General features: G+C 39.4%; 1 protein-coding gene across 10 annotated transcripts in view; it reads left to right on the forward strand.

Moving 5' to 3' along the window:
- MTA3 (metastasis associated 1 family member 3) overlaps positions 1-25,753 on the forward strand; it is a 216,439-nt gene that overhangs the window by 77,575 nt on the left and 113,111 nt on the right. For all 10 annotated transcript variants that reach the window (XR_012379715.1, XM_073897347.1, XM_073897349.1 and 7 more), the window contains one exon: positions 25,524-25,650. Coding sequence is in view for 9 of the 10 variants with exons in the window: in XM_073897347.1 (XP_073753448.1) it covers positions 25,524-25,650 (127 nt within the window). In the remaining variant the exon portion in view is untranslated. The remainder of the gene's footprint in view (positions 1-25,523; positions 25,651-25,753) is intronic.

Genomic DNA, 25,753 nt, shown 5'->3' on the forward strand with positions numbered 1-25,753 from the left:
TACTTCTTACTCTTTTAGCTATGGGGATTGTATTTAGTGTTCTACCAGAGAAACAGAAGCAGTTGGGGATTTTAAATATATACATTCATATATATACATAAATATATGCATGCATATAGTCTCCTGTGTACATGCTCACACATATATAATCCAACTGGTTTATAGAAAAATGTGAAGAGATTTACTGCAGGTAATTGGTTTATATGATTGTGCGGGCTGGTCAGGCAAGCCTGAAATCCTCACTGGTAGGCTGGTTGGTGGAATCTCTTCCTCAGAGCATTACAATTATATTCATGAGGGCTTTCAACTGATTAGATGAGGCCCACCCAGGTTATTGAGGATAATCTCCTTTACTTAGAGTCAGCTGATGTTAATCACATCTACACAATACTTTCATAGCACCACCTAGATTAGATTTGGAGTAAGAGGAACTGTAGTCTTGCCAACTTGAGACAGAAAACTAACCCATCAGAGGGACCTTATTTAACCTGATATACTCAGAAATGTTTGGGGAAGTTGAGCTAATGTTCATTTAAATACACCTTTGCATTTTAAATTTATGTTTGAGAAAATGTTTGAATTTTATACTATGTATGTACTTAAAATGTATTTAAATATATGTTATGTAAATATGAACTATATTTAAGTATATTTTCATCAGATTGTTGGAACAACAGATTTCATTTATTCAGTCATGGAAAATGATCACCAGTAAACCTTAATGGTGAAGCCAGTCTTTATTGACAAACCAGGTAGCTAAATCACAGTGACTTTGTTGGAAAGTCTCTTTTTTTCAATTTTAGTAGGTGAGGGGCGCCTGGGTGGCTCAGTTTGTTAAAGGTCTGCCTTCCGCTCGGGTCAGGATCCCCGTGTCCTGGGATCGAGCCCCTCATCAGGCTCCGTTCTCAGCAGGGAGCCTGCTTCTCCCTCTCCCTCTGCCTGCCTTTCTGCCTACTTGAGATCTCTCTCTGAAATAAATAAAATCTTTTTTTTTGAAGATTTTATTTATTTATTTGACAGAGAGAGACACAGTGAGAGAGGGAACACAAGCAGGGGGAGTGGCAGAGGGAGAAGCAAGCCTCCCGCTGAGCAGGGAGCCCCATGCAGGGCTCGATCCCAGGACTCTGGGATCATGACCTGAGCGGAAGGCAGACGCTTAATGACTGAGCCACCCAGGCGCCCCTGAAATAAATAAAATCTTAAAAAAAATTTTTTTTATTAAGTGAGTACTATGCATCCCCAAGGCAACCATCTCCTTCTGAATTTTTTTTTTTAAGATTTTATTTATTTTCGAGAGAGAGAGAGCACAAGTTGGGGGAAGGGCAGAGGGGGAGGAAGAAAGATAATTCCCAGCAGACTCCGGGCTGAGCAAGGACCCAGACGCAGGGCTTGATCTCACAACCCTGAGACCATGACCTGAGTTGAAACCAAGAGTGGGATCCTTAACTGACTGAGCCACCCAGGTGCCCCTCCTTCTGAGTTCTAAGACTCCTGGATAATGCTTGGAGCCTTGCTGTAATGGACTAAGGCCTTCAGTAGTTTTTACAGATTCTGCTTTTTTTTTCTTTCTTTCTTTCTTTCTTTCTTTCTTTCTTTCTTTCTTTCTTTCTGTCTGTCTGTCTTTGTAGTTTTTTTGTTTGTTTTGTTTTCTTGGAACTTTTCTCAGGAGTGATTTTTTTTAAAAAATTGTTTAAATTTTTTATTTTTTATTTTTATTAGAGAGGGAGAGAGAGACTCTTAAGCAGGCTCCATGCCCAGCATGGCTTGATCTCACATTACTCAGATCACGATCTGAGCTGAAATCAAGAGTTGGGTGCTTAATCAACTGAGCCACCCAGGCCACCTAAAAAAATTCTTTTTGACGTATAGTGAACATATAGTGTTATAAGGAGTGATGGTATTTTTTTGGTCACCATTCACGGGTTGGAAAATGAAATCTTTAAGTGAAAATTGTTCATTATCTGTCAATTTGATAGGTAGACAGACATCTGATGCCATAGTCTCAAATCTTTTTGAATTCATAACATCCTAATACTGACCAAACACCCCAATTTTAATATCATACTTCTTTGTAGCTGAAGTATATATAAGACACAAAACTCTACTGTGTATGTTTCTAATATTTTGGTTAAACACTCTTCTTAGAGATTATATTGTGTTTCTGTTTTGTCACCAGTGGTCTCTTTGTTTTGTGCCCTGGAGGTTTTTACTCCCCTGGGTTGTGCTTCACTATAAGACTTAGGGGGGTGGAGGGATAAGAAAGGAAGGGTTAGCCAGATACCTCTACCCTGTGCTAGTTCCCAGATGGGTCAGAAACTAGTGTCTGAGGAAGTTCATCTAGACATTGATCACCTTTGGGGCACCTGGCTGGCTCAGTCGGTAGAGCGTGTGACTCCTGATCTTGGGGTTGTGAGTTCAAGCCCCATGTTGGATGTAGAGCTTACTAGACAGATCAGTCCATCTCCTTGAACCTGTGTTTCTGTATTCCCTTTGGGTATCTTCATGTACTCACAGAGGGGTTCAAGTTCACCTTTTGAAGACTTCTGATAACTAGGTCACTTTTTCTGGCCCTTGCTTTTTTCTTTTTGTGTTGGAGATCCTTCCATGTTAGTGCTTTCTTTTACTGACTGCGTTGTATTCCACAGTTTGATATATTATTATTTAACCACTCTGTACTGGTGGAGGCCTGGGTTTTTCATCCTTTCCTCTCCACAGTTCTACAGAGTGCATATCATTCTTTTTAAAGGTTTTATTTATTTATTTGAAAGAGGACAAGAATGAGAGAGATCACAGAGGGAGAGGGACAAGCAGACTCCCTGCTGGGCAGAGAGCCCGATGCGGGGCTCCATCCCAGGACCCTGCGATCATGACCTCAGCCGAAGGCAGACGCTTAACGACTGAGCCACCCAGGCGCCCCTGCCTGTTTTATATTGAGTTTAACTTTTGCTAAAATAATTTGTAGGGGGAAAATCTTTAGTTAATTCAGTAAAGGGGGAAAAAAGCAGATACCCTTCCATTTAAACAGACATGTTTAACCTTATGTTTTCCCACTATTCTCCCCTTATAATAAGGAAATACATTTAGCTCACATTTTCTTCCTTCCTTGTCCTCTAGCTTCCAATGTTGAAACTATACAGCATTTAGTTCTAGAATTTACTAAATAGTAGTGATGGTTTAATAAAATCAAAAGCACATCACAGCAGATGCTGTTCTCAGTATTCTCTGCATGCAAGTCCATCTTACATTACATAGGTGCTTCTTAAAGTTCGTATCTCAGGTGTACTCATTCGGTTTGTTCCCTCACTACTGTTTCTTGTATCCAAGTCATCTTTATTGTTGAATTACATTTGTGTTTTGCTTTGCTGAAATATGTCGCTATCAAAGTTTTTTTCAGAAAGCGTCTGTGGGTGGTGAACTTTCTAAATCTTTGCCTGCCTTAAAATATCTCTACCATCACACTTGAGTGCTAGTTTGGCTTTTTATAGACTTCTAGGTTCAAAATAGTTTTCTCTCATAACTTTGGAGCAATTGCCTCACTGTCTTCTGGAATCCAGTGTTGTTGATAAGAAGTCTGATGTCAGTCTGATTCTTACTCTTTTGTAGTTAACATGTTTTGTCCTCTGGAAGCTTTTCTCTTTTAGAATTGGTGTTCTGAAATTTTACCAGAATATGTCTACATGTTGGACTTACTTCAGTAACCATTTTTTGATAAAGTTTTATTTATTTGAGCAGAGAGTGAGCGAGAAAGAGAGAACGAGTGGGGGAGGAAGAGGGAGAAGCAGGCTTCCCGCTGAGCAGGGAGCCCGACATGGGGCTCAATCCCAGGACCCTGGGATCAGGACCTGAGCTGAAGGCAGACGCTTAACCGACTGAGCCACCCAGGTGCTCCTTAAGATTTTGTTTTTAAGTAATCTCTACATAAAACCTGGGGCTCGAACTCAACAACCCTCAGATCAGGAGTCGCTTGCTCTTCCGACTGAGCCAGCCAGGTGCCCCCCCGCCTCTCCCCCGCACCCTCAGTGTATAACTTTTGACTCTCCAAAAAGTTAACTACTAATAGCCTACTGTTGGCTGGAAACCTTACTGAGAACATACACAGCCAATTAACACATATTTTGTATGCTATGTGATTCATATATTATACTCTTTTTTTTTTTTAAAGATTTTATTTATTTATTTGACAGAGAGAGACACAGCGAGAGAGGGAACACAAGCAGGGGGAGGGTCAGAGGGAGAAGCAGGCATCCCGCGGAGCAGGGAGCCTGATGCGGGGCTCGATCCCAGGACCCTGGGATCACGACCCGAGCCGAAGGCAGACGCTTAACGACTGAGCCACCCAGGCACCCCTCATATATTATACTCTTAACAATAAAGTAAGCTAGAGAAAAGAAAATGTTATTAAGAATATCATAAGAGAAAATACACTTCCGTGCTGTTCTTATTGAAAGAAATGCACATATAAATGGACCCTTGCAAGTCAAGCCATGATGTTCAAGAGCCAGCGGTGCTTTGTATCTGCGAGAGGAATACTAAAGACAGAAGGGGAAATACAACAGAAGGTTGGCCTGGCATTTGAAGAACAGTTTCTTCATTCCAGTTTTTGTAGTTTGACCACAAATTTTATCAGCAGGGACAAGACTAAACATACTCGATTTCTAGATGTGTGTTGTAATTTCTTAGAAAGTTTGATATTATGAGAGTATATAGCCCACATGTCTGTTGTCTCTTAGTCTATAGTCTGTTAAGAGATGTCAGGCTGACACTCTCCTTTTCTGGATCCAGGGCCAAATCTGGCTAATCTGAGACTAACTCTGTCCCTAGGGACCATTCTCAGTCCTTTCCAGGCATCTGCTACCAGTTGATTGGAGGTGGCACAATAGTCTATTTTTTGTTGCAGCATTAAAAGTAATAAATGTTCATTTATAAGGATATTTTTCTCTTGCTGCGTTATAATGTTTTTATTTTTTGGGAATGACATTTTATAATTAGCAGTTATGGCAAGTTTGTGTCTCATTAAGCAGATTATTATCAACTGTAAATATTACAGAGGCTTATTATTTGACAAGTTAATTACGTTTTATGATACACATTTTCTTATTGATCCGTTACTTTGAATGTTAATGGTTGTTATTATCTTTTTAAACAAAGCTAGTACTCTATTAATACTTTAAAACTGATGTCACATTGCTTATTGATTATTAAATGAGGCATTCCAATAATTAGATATTCTTAAGTTTCTTTAAAGGTTTTTGTGTTAGCTTTAACTTAATTTGTGGACTCATGTTTTGTATTTTCATATTACTAGTTGAATGAAAATCATTTTTTGTAGTCAGAGTAGCTAATCTAAAATTTTCCACAGATAATCTTTTAAAAAAATTGTTTCATTGTAGTACTGTACACACTGAATTCTATAGCTTCCTGCCTGCGAGGACCTTATACATAATCTGTTTAAACCCTCTGTATTTAATTTAATTTATTTTTTTTAAAGGGGGGGCGGGCAGAGGGAGAGGGAGAGAGAGAATCTTAAGCAGGCTGTACGCCCAACATGGAGCCCTGCGTGGGGCTCGATCCCATGACCTGAGCTGAAATCAAGAGTTGGGTACTTAACCAGCTGAGCCACCCAGGCACCCCTAAAACGTCTGTATTTTATAGCTGAGTCCTTGACCCAAGGTTATGTAGCTGGATGAATATTTTATCCTGATTGCTGCTTTTCTATTTTATTCATCTCTTCAAAATTTATTTTGGAGAAGATAAATATGGCTATACCCTATTTTTGTTTGTCCAATTTGGCATTGTAGAAAAACAGGTTTTGGAGTCAGACACCATCCTGGTGTTAATGTTGACTCCGTCCTGTGCCTTGGGCAAATTAATTAACCCTTTTTTTTTTAAAGATTTTATTTATTTATTTATTTGACACAGAGAGAGAGAGAGAGTACAAGTAGGCAGAGTGGCAGGCAGAGGGAGAGGGAGAAGCAGGCTTCCCGCAGAGTGGGGAGCCTGATGTGGGGCTCGATCCCAGGACTCCAGGATCATGACCTGAGCTGAAGGCAGCCACTTAACCAACTGGGCCACCCAGGCGCCCCTAATTAACCCTTTTGAGCCTTAGGGTCTTCATCTTAATAGGGGCTTGCTAATACTTTCTACCTTGTTACCCTCCCTGTCTTGAGAATTGGTGTAGGAATTAAATGAATAAACCGCCTGGCAAATCATGAGGTATGCAGCAAACGATAGCTTTTCGTATCAGTCAGAGTCAGTGAGAGAAACAGAAACCAGCCTGTATATGATCTATTACTGGGAATTAGGTGCTTACGAAATGATGGAACAATTGAAGGTCAGATCCTAGGCTGGGCCCCGGGAGGACTCCCACCACAGCACAGAGAACTGAGCCACATGGGAAGCTGCTCCCTCTGAAGTCTTGTCCAGAGCCAAGCTGGCAGCACTGGAAGGTTGGTAGTACTCACCTGAAGCCTCAGGCCAAGGTTTTAGAGGTCATATCCAGAAGCTCTTGACGCCCAGTCCTTTTGTGACAGCTTGGGAAGTTGGAGAATGGACACTGCTGCATAAAAGCCTCACCTTTTCATCCTTGCTGGCTAATGGCTAAAACCCTCATCAGGCTCATAGCCTCTCAATACCTTTTATGCCACTTCCCATGCAGAACTTGGGGTGCATGGGTGGCTAAGAACTCTTTTTAAGCTTTAAAATCTCAGCAAGGGGAAGGAAGGAGATTAAGAAATCCAAATATTTACTGTAGTGGTATTATGATGGATGGTAGTGATGTTGGTAGATACGGATTATTATTGCTGTGTTTAATATACCTTCTTCAGAATTATACATCACGTGGGTGACATTCTAGAACCAGAACTGGAAATCTCAAATCCATTTCTTTTCAGTGGGTCATGTTCCTTCCAATATCTTGTTCTCATTCATTCAATAAATAATTCATTGAGCATCTCAGTATGAGCAGGTGTCTGTTTTTGGTGCTGGGTATGTTAACCTTGACCAGACACTGTCCCTGCTCTCAGAAAGCCTCTAGTCCTGGGCTCATAGGCATAGGTTGCTTCACTAGGGTATAGTAAGTGCTGTGGGAGAGGTGAAACACCCAGGCAGGACACCTGACCCCTGCCAGGGGGACTTCTAAAGTCACACCAAATGCGTTTAGGAAATGATCATTCACAGGTTTGACTATCCTAGTCGCCTATACATTTTACAAAAGAGTAAAGAGAATTGTATCATGACAATTTTTGTTAAAAACAGGATGATACAAATGGGAGAGTCTTATTGCAAAGAGATGGAGAGAATACTTAAGAGGAGATCATTCTTTCAGATCTGGCCAGTTCTTTTGCTGAGCTGAGGTGGGAGGCATCTTGGCTGGCAGCTTCTGCTTTCACCCATTTTATCATTTTCACCTGTAAGGCTTCCAGGAGCCATATTCCTTCCCTAAAGAGCAAAGCAGGCATTTTGGCATAACAAACTCTAGACCTAGGGTCCAGATACTCTCTGTCCTTTTCTTTTGCTACCTTGTTTTTTTCATCCGAGATATAAGAAGGGGCTCTTTGTTTTTATTCTATGTGTGTAATAAACAACATTTTAAGGTATTGTAGAGAGCTGGTGGGCTTAAAACATTTTCCCTTTTCATACTTAAGTTCCCCCTTTCAGGGCTGTAGTATGTAGGTCCCGTTATGTCAGAAAAAGTTAAGACAAATAGAAGTATGTGGGAGGGTGTACTGTGAAGGGCAGCAGTGTGCTCCTTGTGGCTTTGGGAAGCACAGTCCCACAAGACTAGTTGTTGGCACTGCCTGCGGCTTCTCCCTTCCATGGGGCAGTGAGTCCTCACCATGTATCTTTCCCGGAGCATGTTGCTATTCCCCCCCCACCACCACCACCCACCACCGCCACCACCATCACCATCCACCATCCACAGACAGGCAAGGGCAAGGGTAAAGAGCTGTGGGTTGGTTGGAAGAGATATTTTACTTAATATGTACAGCAGGTATTGGCAGAGATTAGTATGTAGCAATATGTGTTAACATTTTTCCTATTGAAGATGCTTATATTTAAGGGAAAGTGGTGGTCATTCAGAAGCCCTCCTAGTGTCCTCTTTCCCTCAGAGAGCTTCCCCTCTACACAGAAAACCTTCTAAACTGATGCTAGGGCTCTCTGCTGCACCCTTTAAAAGGCCCTTCGTAAATTCCCTTGGCATAATTTTATTAGTATTTTTTTTTAAGTTTATTTAAGTTATCTCTATACTCAGCACAGGCCTCAAGCTCACAACCCCAAGATCAAGAGCTACATGCTTCCAACTGAGCCAGCTAGGCACCCCTATTAGTATTTATTAACTTTTAACATTTCTTAGATGTAAACTTGTTTTGTCGTTTGAGTCTTTTTTGGAGGAGGGAAAGACAGAAGTACCTAAATTCTAAGAATGTGTATTTTCAAGTTGTTTTTAGTGAAAAGACTTTATCCTGCCCTACTTTTGTCCTTCAACTGGTAAAAAGAATGGGGAATAAAATCATTCCTGGTCTCACACTACTTTGGTAGAATAGGAATGTTGTATTATGAGCTCTCATTCTAATACAGAAATAGAATGATGAAAGATCATTACAAGTTCACTCTAATCAGCCATTGTTTTGAATCCACATTGGAATTTGCATTAGTTTTTGAAACTTCCAAAGGATGTATCATATTTTCACTGGTCAAAGACCTTGAACTGTTAAGGGCTAGGTTGGTATATGATGTTGAAGGGAGGCTTACTGTTTATTTTGTGTTTTCTGTGTCTTGCGTTTCATGCTGCCTGTCACATTGGCTCTTCAATTTTTTTTTTTCAATTCCCTTTAGTGAAAGATAGAATGGAAACTGCATCTTACCCATATAGGTTAAATAAGAATAGTTTGGGGTTCTTGCCTTGATTTCCAGCCATACCACTATGAGCCTGATATCCTCCCCTTTCTGCCCATAATAGTTTAGTGGAATAATTCATTTTCTTCACAGCCAAATTAAACCTTTCTGTTGGCCAGTATTTATAGATCTTGGAATAAAGTGTAGCTTTAGACACCATCTGATACAATATCTTTGTTCTATCTAGCTTCGTTGCATAAGTAAAGATTTTTATAAATTCATTCTTCTTAGCACAATTTTTTTCCCTTGATCTCTTGCTTTTGTTTTGTGTTTTTCCCCCCTCCTGACCCAGTATATAAAACTTCCATTAGTCTTTATTTATTTATTAATTTTTTGCAATTGAAATTTTATTTTGAGGGGGGAAAGAAATGTGGTTTTCCAAATCAGAAAGAATGATGAAAACATCTTAAATAATCATCAGCCTAGTTTGTATGAAACCACAATACAGACCCAGTATATTCAACATGAATTAACAGGAAAAGTATAAATGACTCAGGAAATATTCTGCACAGTCTTCCTTTGGCTCAATATTTTTGCCTTATTAACAGGTCTGTCCAACCTGGTAGTATGAAGTAATATGGTAGATAAGAAAATGTAGAAGATAGATTTTCCGGTCAAACCAAAATCAAGTAGTTGTTAATTCAAGAATCTTTAAGGTGCCTCAGAGTAGGGATAATTTGATAAGCATTTATCTTCATCTGTTTCCATGGCTTCATTGTTGTCTGATATGGAGGAAGAATCTTGAGATATTGCGGCAAGGTGAACCTCTGATAATATTTGTTGATTTTGTTCTTCCAGAAAGTGGTTGCTTTTCTATTCAGAGAGTTGTTGCTATTCTTTTCTTCGATTTCCTGTTGAGTTCGTAGGTGTTCAGAATGGTTTGATCCCTATCCAGCTGAATTCCTGGGACCAGACGAAATCCAGGTCTCCTACTCCTCCGCCATCTTGCTCTCCAAAATTTCCATTAGTCTTTAAAGATGCATGAATATTTTCATATTGTGGGGACTTCTGAGTCTTTGTGGCAAGGTTATAAAAATAGCTGGTTACATTTAAGAGTTGGTAATTCATATGGGTGAAACTATGAGTCCTGGCAGGATTAATTTCAACCTGGTAGAAAAATTATTAAAGGCTAGGGATTGGAAAGATATCCCTAGAGATAACAAAAATAAAAGATTTTATTTCCTGTATTTTATAATTCTTTTTGCCTTTAAGATGTAATATGGTTGACTCCTTTATTGTGTTTTGGTAGTTTAGGCAGCAAATCCATTTCTTTTGTTGAGGTGGGTTTCAGATTACTCAGTACTCCATACATTTGGGGAAATGTTTTTTATATTTTCACTTACTTGAAAAGACTTCTTAAAAACTTATGATTGTGTATCTTTTCATATAAATAACTATAAATAGGACAGGAAAGGATGACAGGATTATAAGAAATTTTTAGAAATTATGAAGCTCATTAGTGAAAGGCTCCCAGAAGGAAATATAGTGCAGAAAATGTCTGTAAGAAATGTTGTAATCCTTTACCCTATGATTGATTCTTGTTTCCATTTTGTCCCTGGTAAACTATAAATTTTCTGAGCTTTGGTTTCCATATTGCTTAAATCTTTGAAAAAGGTTATATTCTATAGTATGAGATGGCTCATATTTCTTATATTGATAATTCCTACATCACGTAATTCACTTTAGAGTGTAGCATTGTAGAATTATTTTCGATTATTTAGTAGTTTACAGAGAAAAAGGAATAGAAAAATGTTTCAGTGACTGTCCTAATAAATGCTTTCTCGTGAACTTACCTTTTTTTGGTCTTTTTTGATTGTCCCCCCCCTTTTTTTGAATGATTTGATCAGAGAAATGTATATACAGTTTTTTTTTTTTTTTAAGATTTATTTATTCTAGAGAGAGAGGACAAGTGGGAGGGGCAGAAGGGGAGGGAGAGAGAATCTCAAGCAGACCCCTCGCTGGGCTGCGCGCAGAGTCCGACGTGGGGCTCGATCCCAGTACCCAGATCATGGCCTGAGCTGAAAAACCAAGAAGTGCTTAATTGGCTGCACCACCCAGGAGCCCCTGTATATACAGTTTATAAGGGTTTTTTTTTTTTTTTGAGATTTTATTTATTTATTTGACAGAGAGACACAGCGAGAGAGGGAACACAAGCAGGGGGAGTGGGAGAGGGAGAAGCAGGCTTCCTGCGGAGCGGGGAGCCTAGCCTGATGGCGGGACTCGATCCCAGGACCCTGGAACCATGACCTGAGCCGAAGGTAGACGCTTAATGACTGAGCCACCCAGGCGCCCCCAGTTTATAAGGTTTTTAATACATGTTCCTAAAGAGGCTTCCAGAAAGTATGAATCAATTTTACTTTCATGCTTTGCTGTCATTTAGTCTTCTCCTATATTGTAGAAGTTTTACAGTTTTAGATTTAACATTTAAGTTATGACCCACTTTTAGTTAATTTTTATATCTAGGGCAAGGTATGGATCCTAAGTTCCTTTCTTTGTGGGGCCAGAGGGCGTATGCATATCCGATTGCTCCAGCACCAGTGGAAAGGCCGTCCTTTCTCCATTGTGCTGCTCTTGCGCCTTGGTCGAAGTGGTTGCTCATATGCTCTATTTCTGGCCCTTCTCTTCTGTTCCATTGATACGTTTATTGCTTTTTGCCTATAACCAGCTTTTGATTATTGTAGCTTTCTAATACTTCTTGAAATCTAGTAATGTTAGCCCTCCAACTTTGATTTCTTTTTTTCAGAATTTTTTTTCAACTCTTGTATATTCTAGATCCTTTGTATTTCCTTCAGAATTTTAGTACAAGCTTGACAACTTGTACAAAAAGAGCCTGCTGGGATTTTGATTGGGATTGTGTTAAAGCCATTGATCATTTTGAGGAGAATTGACATTTTAACAATATTGAATCTTCTAATCTATGAACACAGTATGTCTCTCAGCATTGATGATTTCTTCCTTTTTATTGTTGAGTAGCTTTCCATTGTATGGATGTTCCACCATTTGTTTATTCACTCATCTGTTTGTGGACATTTCACTTGTTTTCAGTTTTTGGCAATTACAGATAAAGTTACTGTGAATATTCGTCAGAAGATTTTTTGTTTTTTGTTTTTTTAAGATTTTATTTCTTTATTTGACAGAGAGACAGCGAGAGAGGGAACACAAGCAGGGGGAGTGGGAGAGGGAGAAGCAGGTTTCCCGCTCAGCAGGGAGCCCGATGTGGGGCTCGATCCCTGGACTCCAGGATCATGACCTGAGCTGAAGGCAGATGCTTAACAACTGAGCCATCCAGGCGCCCCTTGTTACAATTTTTTGTACAGATAAACATTTTCTTTGGTTGGAGTAGAATGGCTTTACCCATACGGTAGGGGTATTTTAGCTTTTTAAGAAACCGTGAACTGTTTGCCATTGTGATTGTACCATTTTACATTCCCTTAGGTAGTGTAAGGGCATTTGGGTTTCTTCACTCTGCCTACAGTTGGTATGGTCAGTCTTTAATTTAGGCCTCCTACTAGGTATGTAGCAGACATGGCAAATTTTACTTTTTTGCATCCTGTATATATATATATATTTTTTTGTTTGTTTGTTTGTTTGTTTGTTTGTTTAAGATTTTATTTATTTCACAGAGAGAGACGGCGAGAGCAGGAACACAAGCGGGGGGAGTGGGAGAGGGAGAGGCAGGCTTCCCACTGAGCAGGGAGCCTGATGCGGGGCTCGATCCCAGGACCCTGGGATCTTGACCTGAGCCAAAGGCAGACGCTTAACGACTGAGCCACCCAGGCGCCCCAACATCCTGGATATTTTCATATTCTTATAAATCTTCTTGAGTTGATTTCTGGGATGCACTCAAGTTACTTGGAGACAGTTTGATCCTTTTGGTTATTACATTTATGACCTTACATATATTTGTTAAGTGGATATGGAGATCAGTCTAGGGCTTAATTGTTCCCCATTACTTAGGCAAGACCTTTCTGTGTATTCTACCCAATACACCGTGAATTATGAGTTTTTCCAGGGTAGCTATTTGGGAACAAATCTGTTCATGGCCCCATGTAAGCACTGGGTACCATTCCCTCTGATTCTTTTCCAATGATCCTTTTTCTTGGCTTCTGGTAGTTTCCTCATGTGCTTTCACTGATGGGTACTGTGCTGGAAGATCACCCCCTGCAGTCTCTAGTCTCTGTTACTCTGTCTTCTGTACTCTTGTTGCTTTGTTCTTCCTGGTCTTTCAGCTTTGCCTCCCTAACTCTGGGACCATGCCAGGCTTTGCCTCAGTTTCTCCTCCTTGCACCATTGCCTGGAAATTCTCTCCGCAGTATGTATGTAATGTTAGGGCTCATCTCTTGTTTGTGTCCTCTCTCTCAAGACACTGTTCGTCGTTATCTGATGTCCAGTGGTCCAGTGTTAAGAAAACTGATGTTTCATATATTTGGTCTACTGTCCACTTTTTAAATTATTAGTTTTTAATTGTTTTGGTTGTTTCAGGTGGGAGGGTAGATCTGGTCCCTGTTAATTCATTTGTTCGGAAGTAGAAATCCTAGTTCTTTAAAAAAATTTTTAAGTCAAGGTATAAAATACCACGGGTTGGATACAATGTGCAGGTCAGTAAATTTTCTACAGGTGTATGCATTTCTATTACTACCACTCCGATCAAGGTAGAGAAACTTTCTGATACCCTAGCATGTTCTTTATGCCCATTCCTGGTCATTACTGTTCTCTTCCTCCCTGCGTAATCACTGTTCTGATGTCTGTCTACTATCTGTTAGTTTTGCCAAGTTTTTAACCTCATCTAAATGGAGTACCTACAGTATTTGCCCTCTCTGCCTGACTTTTTCCCTCAGCACCCTGTCTCTAGGATCCATTGGTGTTATTGCTTGTTCCTACTTATTTTTTCCTCTGGCCTGGTAGTATTCCTTCTCCTACTGATGGACATCTGAGTGGTTTCCAGTTTTTGGCTCCTGTGACAAAGCTCCTAGGAACATCTTGTACAAGTCTTCTGGTGTACTTACACTCTAATTCCTCTTGTGGATAAATACCCAGGAGTGGAATTGTTGGTTTATCGGGTGGGTATCATTTTACTTCAGTAGATATTGCCAAAAAAATTTCCCATAGTGGTCGAACCAACTTTCACTTTGTTTGTGAATATATGAGAATTCCAATGGGTGTATGTTCTTGATGAGTTTTGCTATTTTCTGTCTTTTAAATTTTCACCATTATGGGACCATAAATTTTCTTTCAGTAGGCCAGAGCGTCATAGTGGGTTTAGTAATATGAGGGCTGGGGTGACCACCTGTCTTGAGGGGTTCTCTGAGCAGAAGACTTTCAGTTTTAAAACCAGGACAGTTCAGTCACTGGAATGAGGCTCTCTGCTGATATAGTCAGCCCCATGTGAAGGTAGGAGCAGGAAATTCCCATGGTCTAGCCAGGCTCAAGTAGAGATAAGGCCTGGGCCAGCCTGTGTTCTCTAGTTTAAAAAGGCAGGGACCCACCCACCCCAACCTCCTTTCTCCTTCAGGTTTCAGTTAAGCTTTGTTTCCTCACAGAAGCCTTTGCTGGCCCTTCAGGCTATGTTAGTTAACTCTGTCATATTTCTGGCACACCCTACAGAATTTTAGAATGCTTACCACACTTGAAGTAATGTATTCTTATCTGTAATCCTGGGTCATCTGTAATCTATCAGGGCAGGACTTCTGTGTCTTCCTAACAGATATCCCCAGAACACATTGGTAGGCATATCAATAAATTTCCTTTCTTTTCTTGTCTTTTCTTTTCTTTCTTCTTTTCTTTTCTTTTCTTTTCTTTTCTTTCTTTCTCTCTCTTTTCTTCCCTCCCTCCCTCCCTCCCTTCCTCCCTTCCTTTCTTCCATCTGTCCTGTAGGGTTGGTAATAGGTGAAACATAGGTCAGGGCTGATCATTACGAGATTTTTCAGCCGTGAAAGTTTAGATTTGATTCTAGTGGTGGTTGCATGCTATTAAGGGTTTTGTTTTTTGTTTTTTTAATCAGAGCACAGGAGAAATGTGAGTTGTATTGTACTGCTGCTATGTCCATAATGATTTGGAGAGAACGGTGGTCTGGTGGTGCTGGAAAATTTGGTTACTTCTAATCCTTTTATTTTCTTAATTTTAAAAATTGATAGCAAAATATTTTACCATTACCAAAAAAATAAAAAAATAAAATAAAAATAAAATAAAAATTGATAGCAAGTGGAAAAATGCATGGTGGCATGTTAAGGCTGTATAAAATTCCAGATGGACTTTGAATATATTATAAGATTGGGCAGCCTTTGCCAGATGCAGTGTTCTTTGAATAAATAAATGTAAAACAGAAATAGCTTAAATTTCTGATGGGATCCTAACTTGCTGTAGAACAACTTATGAGTCATTATATCATACAATGAGGATAAAATTTGTGATAGGTTTCTTAAACCCAATAAAGTAAAAAAACTCTTGCTTTGGGCAGTTTTTATTTTTCTTTTCAGGTTAGACTTCAGTTAATATTTCTTTTGCAGAGGTCAGTCATTCTTGAATACCTTTCAGGGAGGTCTGGAAGACAGCACAATTTTTTTTTAAAGATTTTATTTATTTATTTGAGAGAGAGAATGAGAGAGAGATAGCACGAGAGGGAAGAGGGTCAGAGGGAGAAGCAGACTCCCTGCTGAGCAGGGAGCCCGATATAGGACTCGATCCCTAGACTCCAGGATCATGACCTGAGCCGAAGGCAGTCGCTTAACCAACTGAGCCACCCAGGCGCCTGACAGCACAATTTTCATAATAATACTAAGCTATCATTTAATTGTTCCACTGATTCTCTCATGAGTATATAGCAGAGTTTTTCCAGAGATATATGACACGTGTGGGCACCATCACTCTTATGATAACGGATTGTGTGCTTGTTAATTTGTGTTTTAAAGATTTCTTCATTTTGCGTGGAGCACTGGGTATTATGCACAAACAATGAATCATGGAACACTACATCAAAAACTAATGATGTAATGTATGGTGATTAACATAACAATAAAATTAAACAAAAAAGACTTCTTCATTTTAATTTCTAATACAGTACTGGTAGATACAACCCATATAAACAAAAGCTCTTTGAGGTCTTTGATAGGATTTAAGAGTATAAGGAATCCTTAGACTAAAAAGCTGTCATAGGTATTCTTTCAGAATAACATTTTCAAATTGGTATTGTATAATAATGATTTTTTTTAAAGAGTTTTATTTATTTATTTGACAGAGAGAGACACAGCGAGAGAGGGAACACAGGCAGAGGGAGTGGGAGAGGGAGAAGCAGGCTTCTCGCCGAGCAGGGAGCCTGATGTGGGGCTCCATCCCAGAACCCTAGGATCATGGCCTGAGCCAAAGGCAGACGCCTAACGACTGAGCCACCCAGGCACCCCTATAATAATGATTCTTAACTGAGGCTCAACTGGCACGACTCACCCCGGTTTCTCAAAGCAGGGTATCCAAGGTGGGGTCTAGATATGTTTTTGTTTGTTTATAAAATAAAAATCGATGCCGGCTGGCTCAGTTGGTGGAGCATATGACTCTTGATTTTGGGGTTATGAGTTTGAGCCCCATGGTTGGGTGTAGAGATGACAAAAAATCCTAAAAAAAAAAGAAAACATTTTTAATTTGTTTTAATTTTGACATGATTTGCCTTCTTAAGTAGGAACCTTTGTTTTAAGAGATAGGAATTGTTTTCCAAATATCAAAGATCATATTAAAATTCATTTAAAAATAGTAATGGCAGTTTTTTATCTAATGCTGTGTTAGGCACTGTGCTAAGCAATTTATGTGCATTATTTTAATGCTAACAGTAAACTTAAGAGGGAAGCATTGTGTACACATTTTACAGATGAAGAAATTGAGGATTACAAAGAGTAAATAATTTGCCCAAGGTCACATAACTCAGAACACATGTTACTAGAATTTGAATTCAAGTGTGACTCTAAAGCCTGGTCTCCTACCCACCCTGTTAGATCTTGAAAGAATTGTGAAAAGTGGAGCCCCTTGAACAGTAACTTTTTGATTGCTACTCTCTGCAGTCATAACTTTGTGCATCTGTCCTCGCAGCCACTAACTGGCGTGTTACCCAATAATTCTTACCTGGTCTATTACGAACATTTCTTGAAGTCCCATCTTTTTTACTTGACAAGTAAGACAGCGTGGGTACAAGGATAAATGACCCATCTGTGTTCTCACAGGGCTCTGGGTCAGATGACTGCTGTGTAAGGCGTTCTGTGACAGGTATCGTAAGCTCATATGGGTGTTGCTTTTTGGCAGTGAGCAGGGGACTCTGCCATGTGGAGGTTGGTGAAAGTCTAAGTGGATCAGGTACCAACATCTTAGAGGCTTCTTCAACTTTACATTTGATCTTCTTCTGCTAACTTTTCATTCACTCCAACATTCACTCTTATTTATCTCATGCATTTCTTTTTTTTAAAAATTTATTTATTTACTTTAGAGAGAGAGCAGCACCACAAGCAGGGGAAGGGCAAAGGAAGAGGGGGAGAATCTCAAGCAGACTCCCCGCTGAGCAGGAGCCTGACATGGGACTTGATCTCAGGACCCTGAGATCATGACCTGAGCCAAAATCAAGAGTTGGCCGCTTAACTGACTGAGCCACCTAGGCTCCCCTCATGCATCTCTCTATAGAAGCATTGGACACTTAGTTCTTGCTTGACTTTGATCTCCCAAGCTGGCCCACTTTTCTGTTTTGCTCTCCTTTTTTAATCTTCAAAACCAAAATTTATTTGTATATTTATACTATGTATATTTATTCTCATATATTTAAGCAATTGATTAATGCTAGAATGCCAGTAGAAATTTATATTTTTGCAAGATGATAGAGATGAAGACAACAAAGATACAGGTTAAAGAAATGATTATCAACTGTAATGGTTGTTGCCATGAGGGAAAAAAAAACAGTTTAACATGGGTTAGTGTTTAAGTACAGGCGAAAGAAAGAAGTGTTTCCCTTCTGTTGGGTCCTATTCACTTTTTATTTTGAAGTATTTTTAGGAGGCAGAAAAGAGGCAATAATGTAGTGTAATTATGAACCTACCAGCCAGCTTTGTCTTCTCTTTATATTTTCACATATTTGCTTCAGATTTTTATAGTGCCATGTATATCCCCATTCCCTTCCTAGTTTCTCCATGGGTGAATTGATGTCTTAACTCTGGTGTGTTTTTTCCATTCATGTTTTTATATTTTGTTATACATGTGTTTGTTTTTTTATAGAGCACTTTTTGCGTTTTAAAAAATATAATTGTACATATGTATCTTTCTACAGATTGCTTTTTTGCTTAACATCAAGTTTTTGAGATCTGTCCATCTTGGTACTTGGATTTACTTATGCATTTTTAGCTACTGAATAGAATTTCATTACATGATCGTAGTGAAATTTATCTATTCTTCTTTTGCATTGTGTGTTTGTTTCTTTTTCTGTTTTCTTTCTTTCTTTCTTTCTTTTTTTTTTTTACAGCCCAGAGCAAGGTCTTTTATTTGTTGTTGTAACTATCATGCCATGACTTCCTAGGGAATGGGTTCCAGCAGCTCAGCCTCCTTTCCACTGGTTCTCACAAAGTGTGCTTGTCTGGGTGCTTGCTGCAGGCTGGTGCTTCAGTTGAACCCAAGTACGTTTCTCTTTGGCTTCCTTCTTTTCCTGATCATTTTCCTTCATGCAGCTCTTACTATGCTCAAAATGTACTTTAATTCACTTGATAAGAATCTTGCCCTGAACTTGGCTGGTTTCAGTAATGCCGACAGCATGCTGGGCCACACTGTCGACTCTTCCAGTTTTGCTGTGGTTGCATTTGTGTGGCACTGCTTTTGAACAGTGCCCATTCCCTTGATGTCCACAATATCTTTCCTGTCGATGGGCCTAGGTGTGGCAGAAGGAGCAATACCCTGTGTTCTAAAAGGCCTAGAGGACTTAGAGCAGGCGCCTCTCTTCTCCCTTTGTGTTGGACATTTTGGCGCATTACCAGAAGATGGCGGTTCCGCTGACCTTTTGCATTTTGACATTTTTTTTCAGATTTAGCTTTTTTCTTTCTGATATAGTTCATATACCATATAATTCTTTTTTTTCCAAAAAAATGTATATAACTTAGTACTTTTTAGTATGTTCACAAATTTGTTTAACCATAACCATTATTTAATTCCAGGACATTTTTATCACTCTGCAAAGAAACCCATACCCATTAGCAGTCACTCCCCCGCGCCCCACTCCACCCATCCTCTAGCAACTACTTATCCGCTTCCTGTCTCCGTGGGTTTGCTTATTCTGGGCGTTTCATATAAATGGACTCACACAATATATGGCCCTTTTTGTCTTTCACTTTCATAATGTTTCATTTGGTGTAATGCCTCAAGGTTTATCTATATTGTAGAATGAATCATCAGCACTTCATTCCTTTTTAGGGCTGAATAATGCTAGTCTTTGGTAACTATGTTTAGCTATCTGAGGAGCTGCCAAACTGTGTAACAATGCGGCAGCACCATTTTACACCAGCAATGTACAAAGATTCTGACTTTTCCACGTTTTTGCCAATGCTTGTTATGTCTTTTTGATTGTAATCATCCTAGTTGATATGAAATATCTCACTGTAATTTTGATTTGCATTTCCCTAGTGACTAATGATGTGGAACATCTTTTCATATACTTATGGGCCATTTGTATTTCTTCTTGGAGAAATGTCTATTGAAATCCTCTGCCCATTATTTAATTGGGTTTTTTTATTGTTGAATTGTATGAGTTTTTTATATATTCTGGATACTAGACCCTTATCAGATACACGATTTGCAAATATTTTCTCCCATTCTGTGGATTGTCTCTACTTTCTTTTTTTTCTTTTCTTTTTTTTTTTCTGTTTAAGTAAGCTCTGTGCCCAGCGGGGGCTTGAACTCACAACCCCAGCACCAAGAGTCACATGCTCCACCGACTGAGCCAGCCAGGTGCCCATCTCTACTTTCTTTCTTTTTTTTTTTTTTTAAGATTTTATTTATTTATTTGACAGAGACACAGTGAGAGAGAATGTGAGCAGGGGGAGTGGGAGAGGGAGAAGCAGGCTTCCCGCTTAGCAGGGACCCCAGTGTGGGTCTCAATCCCAGGGACCTGGGCCATGACCCGAGGCGAAGGCAGATGCTCAACAACTGAGCCACCCAGGCGCCCCCATCTCTACTTTCTTGTTAATGTCCTTTTTAGTACAAACATTTTAATATTCAAATTTATATACATATACATACATATATGATGTATATATCTATGTGTATATATTTATTTTATGTTTTGGTTGCTTAGGCTTTAGGGTGCCATAGTGAAGAAACCATTACCTTAGTCTAAGGTCATGAAAAGCTACACCTGTGTTTTATCTAAGAGTTTTGTAGTTTTAGCTCTCTCTTTTTTTTGAGAGAGAGAGTGCATGAGCACAGGAGGCGGGGCAGAGAGAGAGGGAGAGAATCTTAAGCAGGCTCCATGCCCAGTGCGGAGCGTGGTGCGGGACTTGATCTCACAACCCTGGGATCATGACTTGAACTGAAATCAAGAGTCGGTCACTTAACTGACTGAGCCACCCAGGCACCCCTAGTTTTAGCTCTTAAATTTAGGACTGATTCAGTTTGCGTTAATTTTTATATATGGTGTGAGGGTGAAACTTTATTCTTTGCATGTGGATATCCAGCTGTTCTCAGCACCATTTGTAGAAAAAATTTCATTCCTCCAATGAATTGTCTCTTTTTTTTTTAAGATTTATTTATTTATTTATTGAGAGAGAGAGAATGATAGCATGAGAAGGGGGAGAGTCAGAGGGAGAAGCAGACTCCCCACTGAGCAGGGAGCCCGATGTGGGACTCGATCCCGGGACTCCAAGATCATGACCTGAGCTGAAGGCAGTCGCTTAACCAGCTGAGCCACCCATGCGCCCCAATGAACTGTCTTGATACCCTTGTCCAAAATCAATTAACCATAAATGTATGGGCTTATTTCTGGATTCATGTGTATGTCTATCCTTATGCCGATACCACATAGTTTTGGTTATTTTAGCTTTAAAATCTGGAAGTAGAAAAGCCCTCTTAAATTTGTTTTTTCAAAGCGATTTTGGCTGTTCTGGGTCACTTATATGTCCATATGAATTTTAGGGTTCGTTGATTAATATTTGTGAAAAGGTAGTTGGAATTTTTTTTTTAAACACTTCATTTATTTATTCATGAGAGACAGAGAGAGAGAGAGAGAGAGAGGCAGAGGGAGAAGCAGGCTCCCAAGGAGCAGGGAGCCTGATGTGGGACTTGATCCCAGGACTCTGGGATCATGACCTGAGCCGAAGGCAGACGCTCAACCATCTGTGCCACCCAGGAGCCCAAGGCAGTTCGAATTTTGATAGAAGTTGCATTGAATCTATAGATAAATTTAGGGAGAATTGCCACGTTAACCATAGTAAGTCATTCAATCTGTGAACATAGTTTTTCCATTTATTTAGGTCTTTAATTTCCTTTAACAGTGTTCATAGTTTTTAGTATAGAAGATTTGTCCTTTGTTAAATATTTTTCTAAGTATTTTTTTTCCTATTGGTGCCACTGTAAATGAAGTTGTTTTCTTAATTTCAGTTTTGGATTATTCATTGCTAATGATGGAAATATAACTGATTTTTCTTTATTATTTGCCTCTAAACTGCCAAACTGTTTCTCTTCATTCAGATAGTTCCCTGAAATCTCCATTGTCATAAAAACCCTTCTAATTTTATTCAACTTCCTTATTCCTTTTTTGAGGATTTTTTTTTTTCTTACTAGACAAACTTGAGTTCCATCAATACTGAGCTATTTTCAATCCAATAATATGCCTTCTAACATTTGGGTACTTGTTAAATGCATCTACAGACAAATGTTTAACTGCCTGCTTTTCTGTCTGGTCTGTACCAGCTAACATCATCACGGGCTAATGCTCCATTAAATTACAGACCAAAGGAAGCTTGGGAATAACCTGTGGAGGACTCTCGTCCTCTCTGCTTTCCCCTCCATCCCTCCCAACTAGTATGGAAGAATGAGAATGTTGAACTATTCTGAAAAACACCCAGTTTCAAGTCAAGGAACTAGAATCAGGAATGGTTGCTCCTTCTCTTCATTCTGTCCCTTATTGTTCAGGTACCTAAATTCATCAGCCGCTGGCTCTGGTCTTGTACATGTCACATGGTCATTCTCTAAAGCTTTGCCTGAGTCCCTGATTGTAACCTACCGCTGAACACTGATCTCCCATATCCCATGGCTGGATGCTCTGGTGCTCTAGACAGTTCGGCTAGTTTGATTTGTTCTCTGCTGCCCGCTTCTTGGATACTGTTTGTGCTGCCCTTACCTCATCCCCTATCAGCCTGCATGTGCAATTAGCCTTGCTGAGATTTTTAGCCATGGCTTCTTTCTCATCCTGCAGTCGAAAACCTTGAAATTTGCAGGAGCCTTGGTGGGTCATGCATTGTGTGGCACATACTACTAAAAGAGAAGATACCAGTATTTTTTAAATTAAAGATTTTTATTTATTTGTGAGAGAGAGAGAGAGCATGAGAAGGGGGAAGGTCAGAGGAAGAAGGAGGCTCCCCACTGAGCAGGGAGCCTGATGTGGGGCTCGATCTCAGCACCCTGGGATCATGACCTGAGCCAAAGGCAGATGCTTAACTAACTGAGCCACCCAGGCGCCCCAGAAGATATCAGTATTAAGTATAGTGACATTTATATTGCCCCTTAAAACTTTATACAATCCTATTGTACAGTTTCCTTCTGCGGTCTTTTTCCCCCTCCATACCCCCAGTGCCTTTTTGCTAATAAACTGTGGTGAAACTTTGCTAGCTACAAAGAAAGTACAATAAATAATTTAGTATCCATCTTTCCTATCATTGTATAGGGTATGGGACTTCTACTTTAATAACTTTTGGAAGGTAGCAAATTTGATGTTCCATCATGCTTGGTAAAATGGTTTTTAAAAGTTATAAATGTATTACCATGTACCCAATTTCTGATGATGATAATCATCTGAAGTCTTTTAAATTTTTCATTGTCTAAATGCCAGCTTTGCCACTGTGGTCATTTAATGTTTTTAGGATGTTAATGGCATGGGAATCATTCCTATTCAGAAGCCAGTGTAAATTTTTTTAAATAATTTTTATTGTTATGTTAATCACCATACATTACATCATTAGTTTTTGATGTGTTCCATGATTCATTGTTTGTGCATAACACCCAGTGCTCCACGCAGAATGTGCCCTCTTTAAGAAGCCAGTGTAAATTTATGAAAATATGTAAATGAAATTTAACACTAGTAAATTTTGGAAGGTGAGTTTTAGGTGCTGTTTGGTGATCTCTGTGTTTGGCTCTGTTGCACATCAGAGATTCTAGTCCTTTTCACCCTGTACCAAGAGGGTGTATAAGAGAGTAAGTTTTGCTGCTATTATTTGTAGAGCTTGTTGCAGTTTTAGCTCTGTAGGGTATGCATTAGAATTCAGTTAGTTGTGTTTTACAGGACAACAATTTATCAAATTCTCATTAAGTAAAGAGTGTGATTTTGTATGTGATATTTGCTGGTGCTAATAGAGCTAATGCACCAATAACTTCATTGATTTCCACTGGTGAAACGTCTATGGAAGTAACTGTTTTAGTGTTGGATTTCTCTTTGGGTAGTTCATTAAGAGAGCATTCAAAGAACTTTAAGTTGCTTTAGTTTTGTTTTGTTTTGTTTTGTTTTTTACCGACGTCAGTCTTTCTAAATCAGTTTTTCAGGTTCATTTTCAATCAAGAGTTTTAAAAATTTGAAAGTATTGTAGAAAAGATCTGATGGCTTAGCCCCATTCATTGCCCTCATGCAGTTCAAAAACACTGCTATAATTAGAAAATTATGTATGTGATAAAATCTCATTTGTGGTTCTGGGCCCATAACTGAGAACTTATAAGAATAGCGAGGAGCAGAAATACACACACATGTATATCTGTGTGTGTGTTGCCTATCAGTATCCCAAAATTGAGGCCTCCGAGTCCTAAACTTAAGCTCTTCCTACATGAGGAGCACCCCCCCTTCCAGTAGTCTCACCATCTGAGTCCTCAGTGCCCCTGCTGTTCCCACACAGTCTGGCCCAGGTAAGGCTGCAGAGGATCTGTGAACCCTTAGAGGTATTATATTAAGAAATTTTTGTATATAAAATTATTTGGAATTGTATTTGTAAATGACACTTTTTTTTTCTTTAAAAAGATTATTAAATGCAGTGGGTTTTTTTTTTTTCCACTTTCATGCAACGTTGCTATCTCCTCTCCCTTGCTTCCAACCCTGTTTCTCAAAGGCAAATACTTTGAATTGTTTCTTCCTAATAACTTCTGCTCACTGCTTGTCTCCAACACCTCGAACAGTGCCTGTTTGGGCACCTAATAAATCTTGGTTGAATGAATGAAAGATTATTCTTGCTATGTTTCCAGACTTGATAAATAGTTTACAAGTACAATTCTAGGTTGGCTATCATTTTTCCTCTTGGATAACATTGCTCCACCATCTTAGGATAGAATAGTTGCTATTTGTATAGAATTCCACTCTGATTCCAGTTTCTTTGCATGTGACCTAATTTTTCTTTCTGTAAACTTTTGTGATCTCATGTTAGCACTTTAGAAAAAAATTGAGTGTGCCAGAAATTCAGTCTGGACGTCCCTCCCCCTCAGTAGGGGCGAGTTCTTGAGTCCTGCTGTGGTCGGTCTTGCCTCACCCCCACTCCCCACCCAAAGAGAGGAAGAAATGTGTTTTCTCTGTCGTTTCTTTCTGGAACTTTTATTCTTGGGATGTTGGACTTCATGAATTATTTATTTTATTTATTTTAGCTTTTGGTTTTCACTTCTCTCTCTCTCTGTCGTGGTATTGACATTTCTGGGAGATTTCCTTGGCGGCAACTTCCGACCCTTCCGTCAGCGTTTTGTTTGTGTTTGTGGAATTGGAGAGTGTTACCCTGTTTCTTGTTCTCCAGTCACTCCCTTTTTTTTAATCTTTAATTTTTTTTTCTGATTTTTCTCTTTTTTCGATAGAGTGTCCAGGGATTTCGTTACAGCGCTGGAGGTAGACTTTCGGCCTCCCCCGCTGTCTTCCTCTCCCGCCCACCCTCTTTCCCACAGCACTGGGTGCCGTGGGGGGGCCAAGCCGCCGCCGCTCGCTGCCCGCCTTCTCCTCGCGCCTGTCTGTGCGCATAGATTGTCGCTTCCTTCTCTCCGCGAAGTTTGTCTTTTGTTCTTTTTTTTGCGTCTGCTTCTTTCCATCTTCTAAAACCTTTTTTTTTGGCTGAGAGTTTTTCTTCTATCCTTGGTTCCACTTCCATTGTCATTGAAATGTGTGTGCATTTTAATTGCCATTTGCTGTAGTTTTATGGGGGAAGAGGAGATAAATGCATATGTTCCATCTGCCATTTTAAAAATTGGAGTTCTTCCTCTTCGTTTGTGGCCCCAATTCATGTCATTTTATGGTTGTAACACAAATGACAAGTTAAATACATGTAAATTTGAAATAAAATAATAAAAGTTGGTTTGAAGAAAATTTTGAATGAAAGGTTGATCTGTCTTAATGTCCAGATAGATAATGTGCCCTGTAATAATGCATTTTTTGAATTTTATTTGTGTAGAAGAAATTGAGGAAGAATCGGAAACAACAATTGAGGCAGACTTGACTGATAAACAGAAGCATCAGCTGAAACATAGGGAGCTCTTTTTGTCACGCCAGTATGAATCTCTGCCCGCAACTCATATCAGGTAAGAGTATCTTAGAGGCTGATACAAAGTATTCAGTAATATCGTGGCGATTAGAAAAAAGACAAAACAGCCTTCTTTGAGGATTTCCAAACTTGCCTCATGA

The sequence above is a fragment of the Callorhinus ursinus genome, unplaced genomic scaffold (assembly GCF_003265705.2).
Source record: "Callorhinus ursinus isolate GAN/ISIS: 27379988/994484 unplaced genomic scaffold, GSC_fseal_2.0 scaffold10, whole genome shotgun sequence".
NCBI lineage: Eukaryota > Metazoa > Chordata > Mammalia > Carnivora > Otariidae > Callorhinus > Callorhinus ursinus.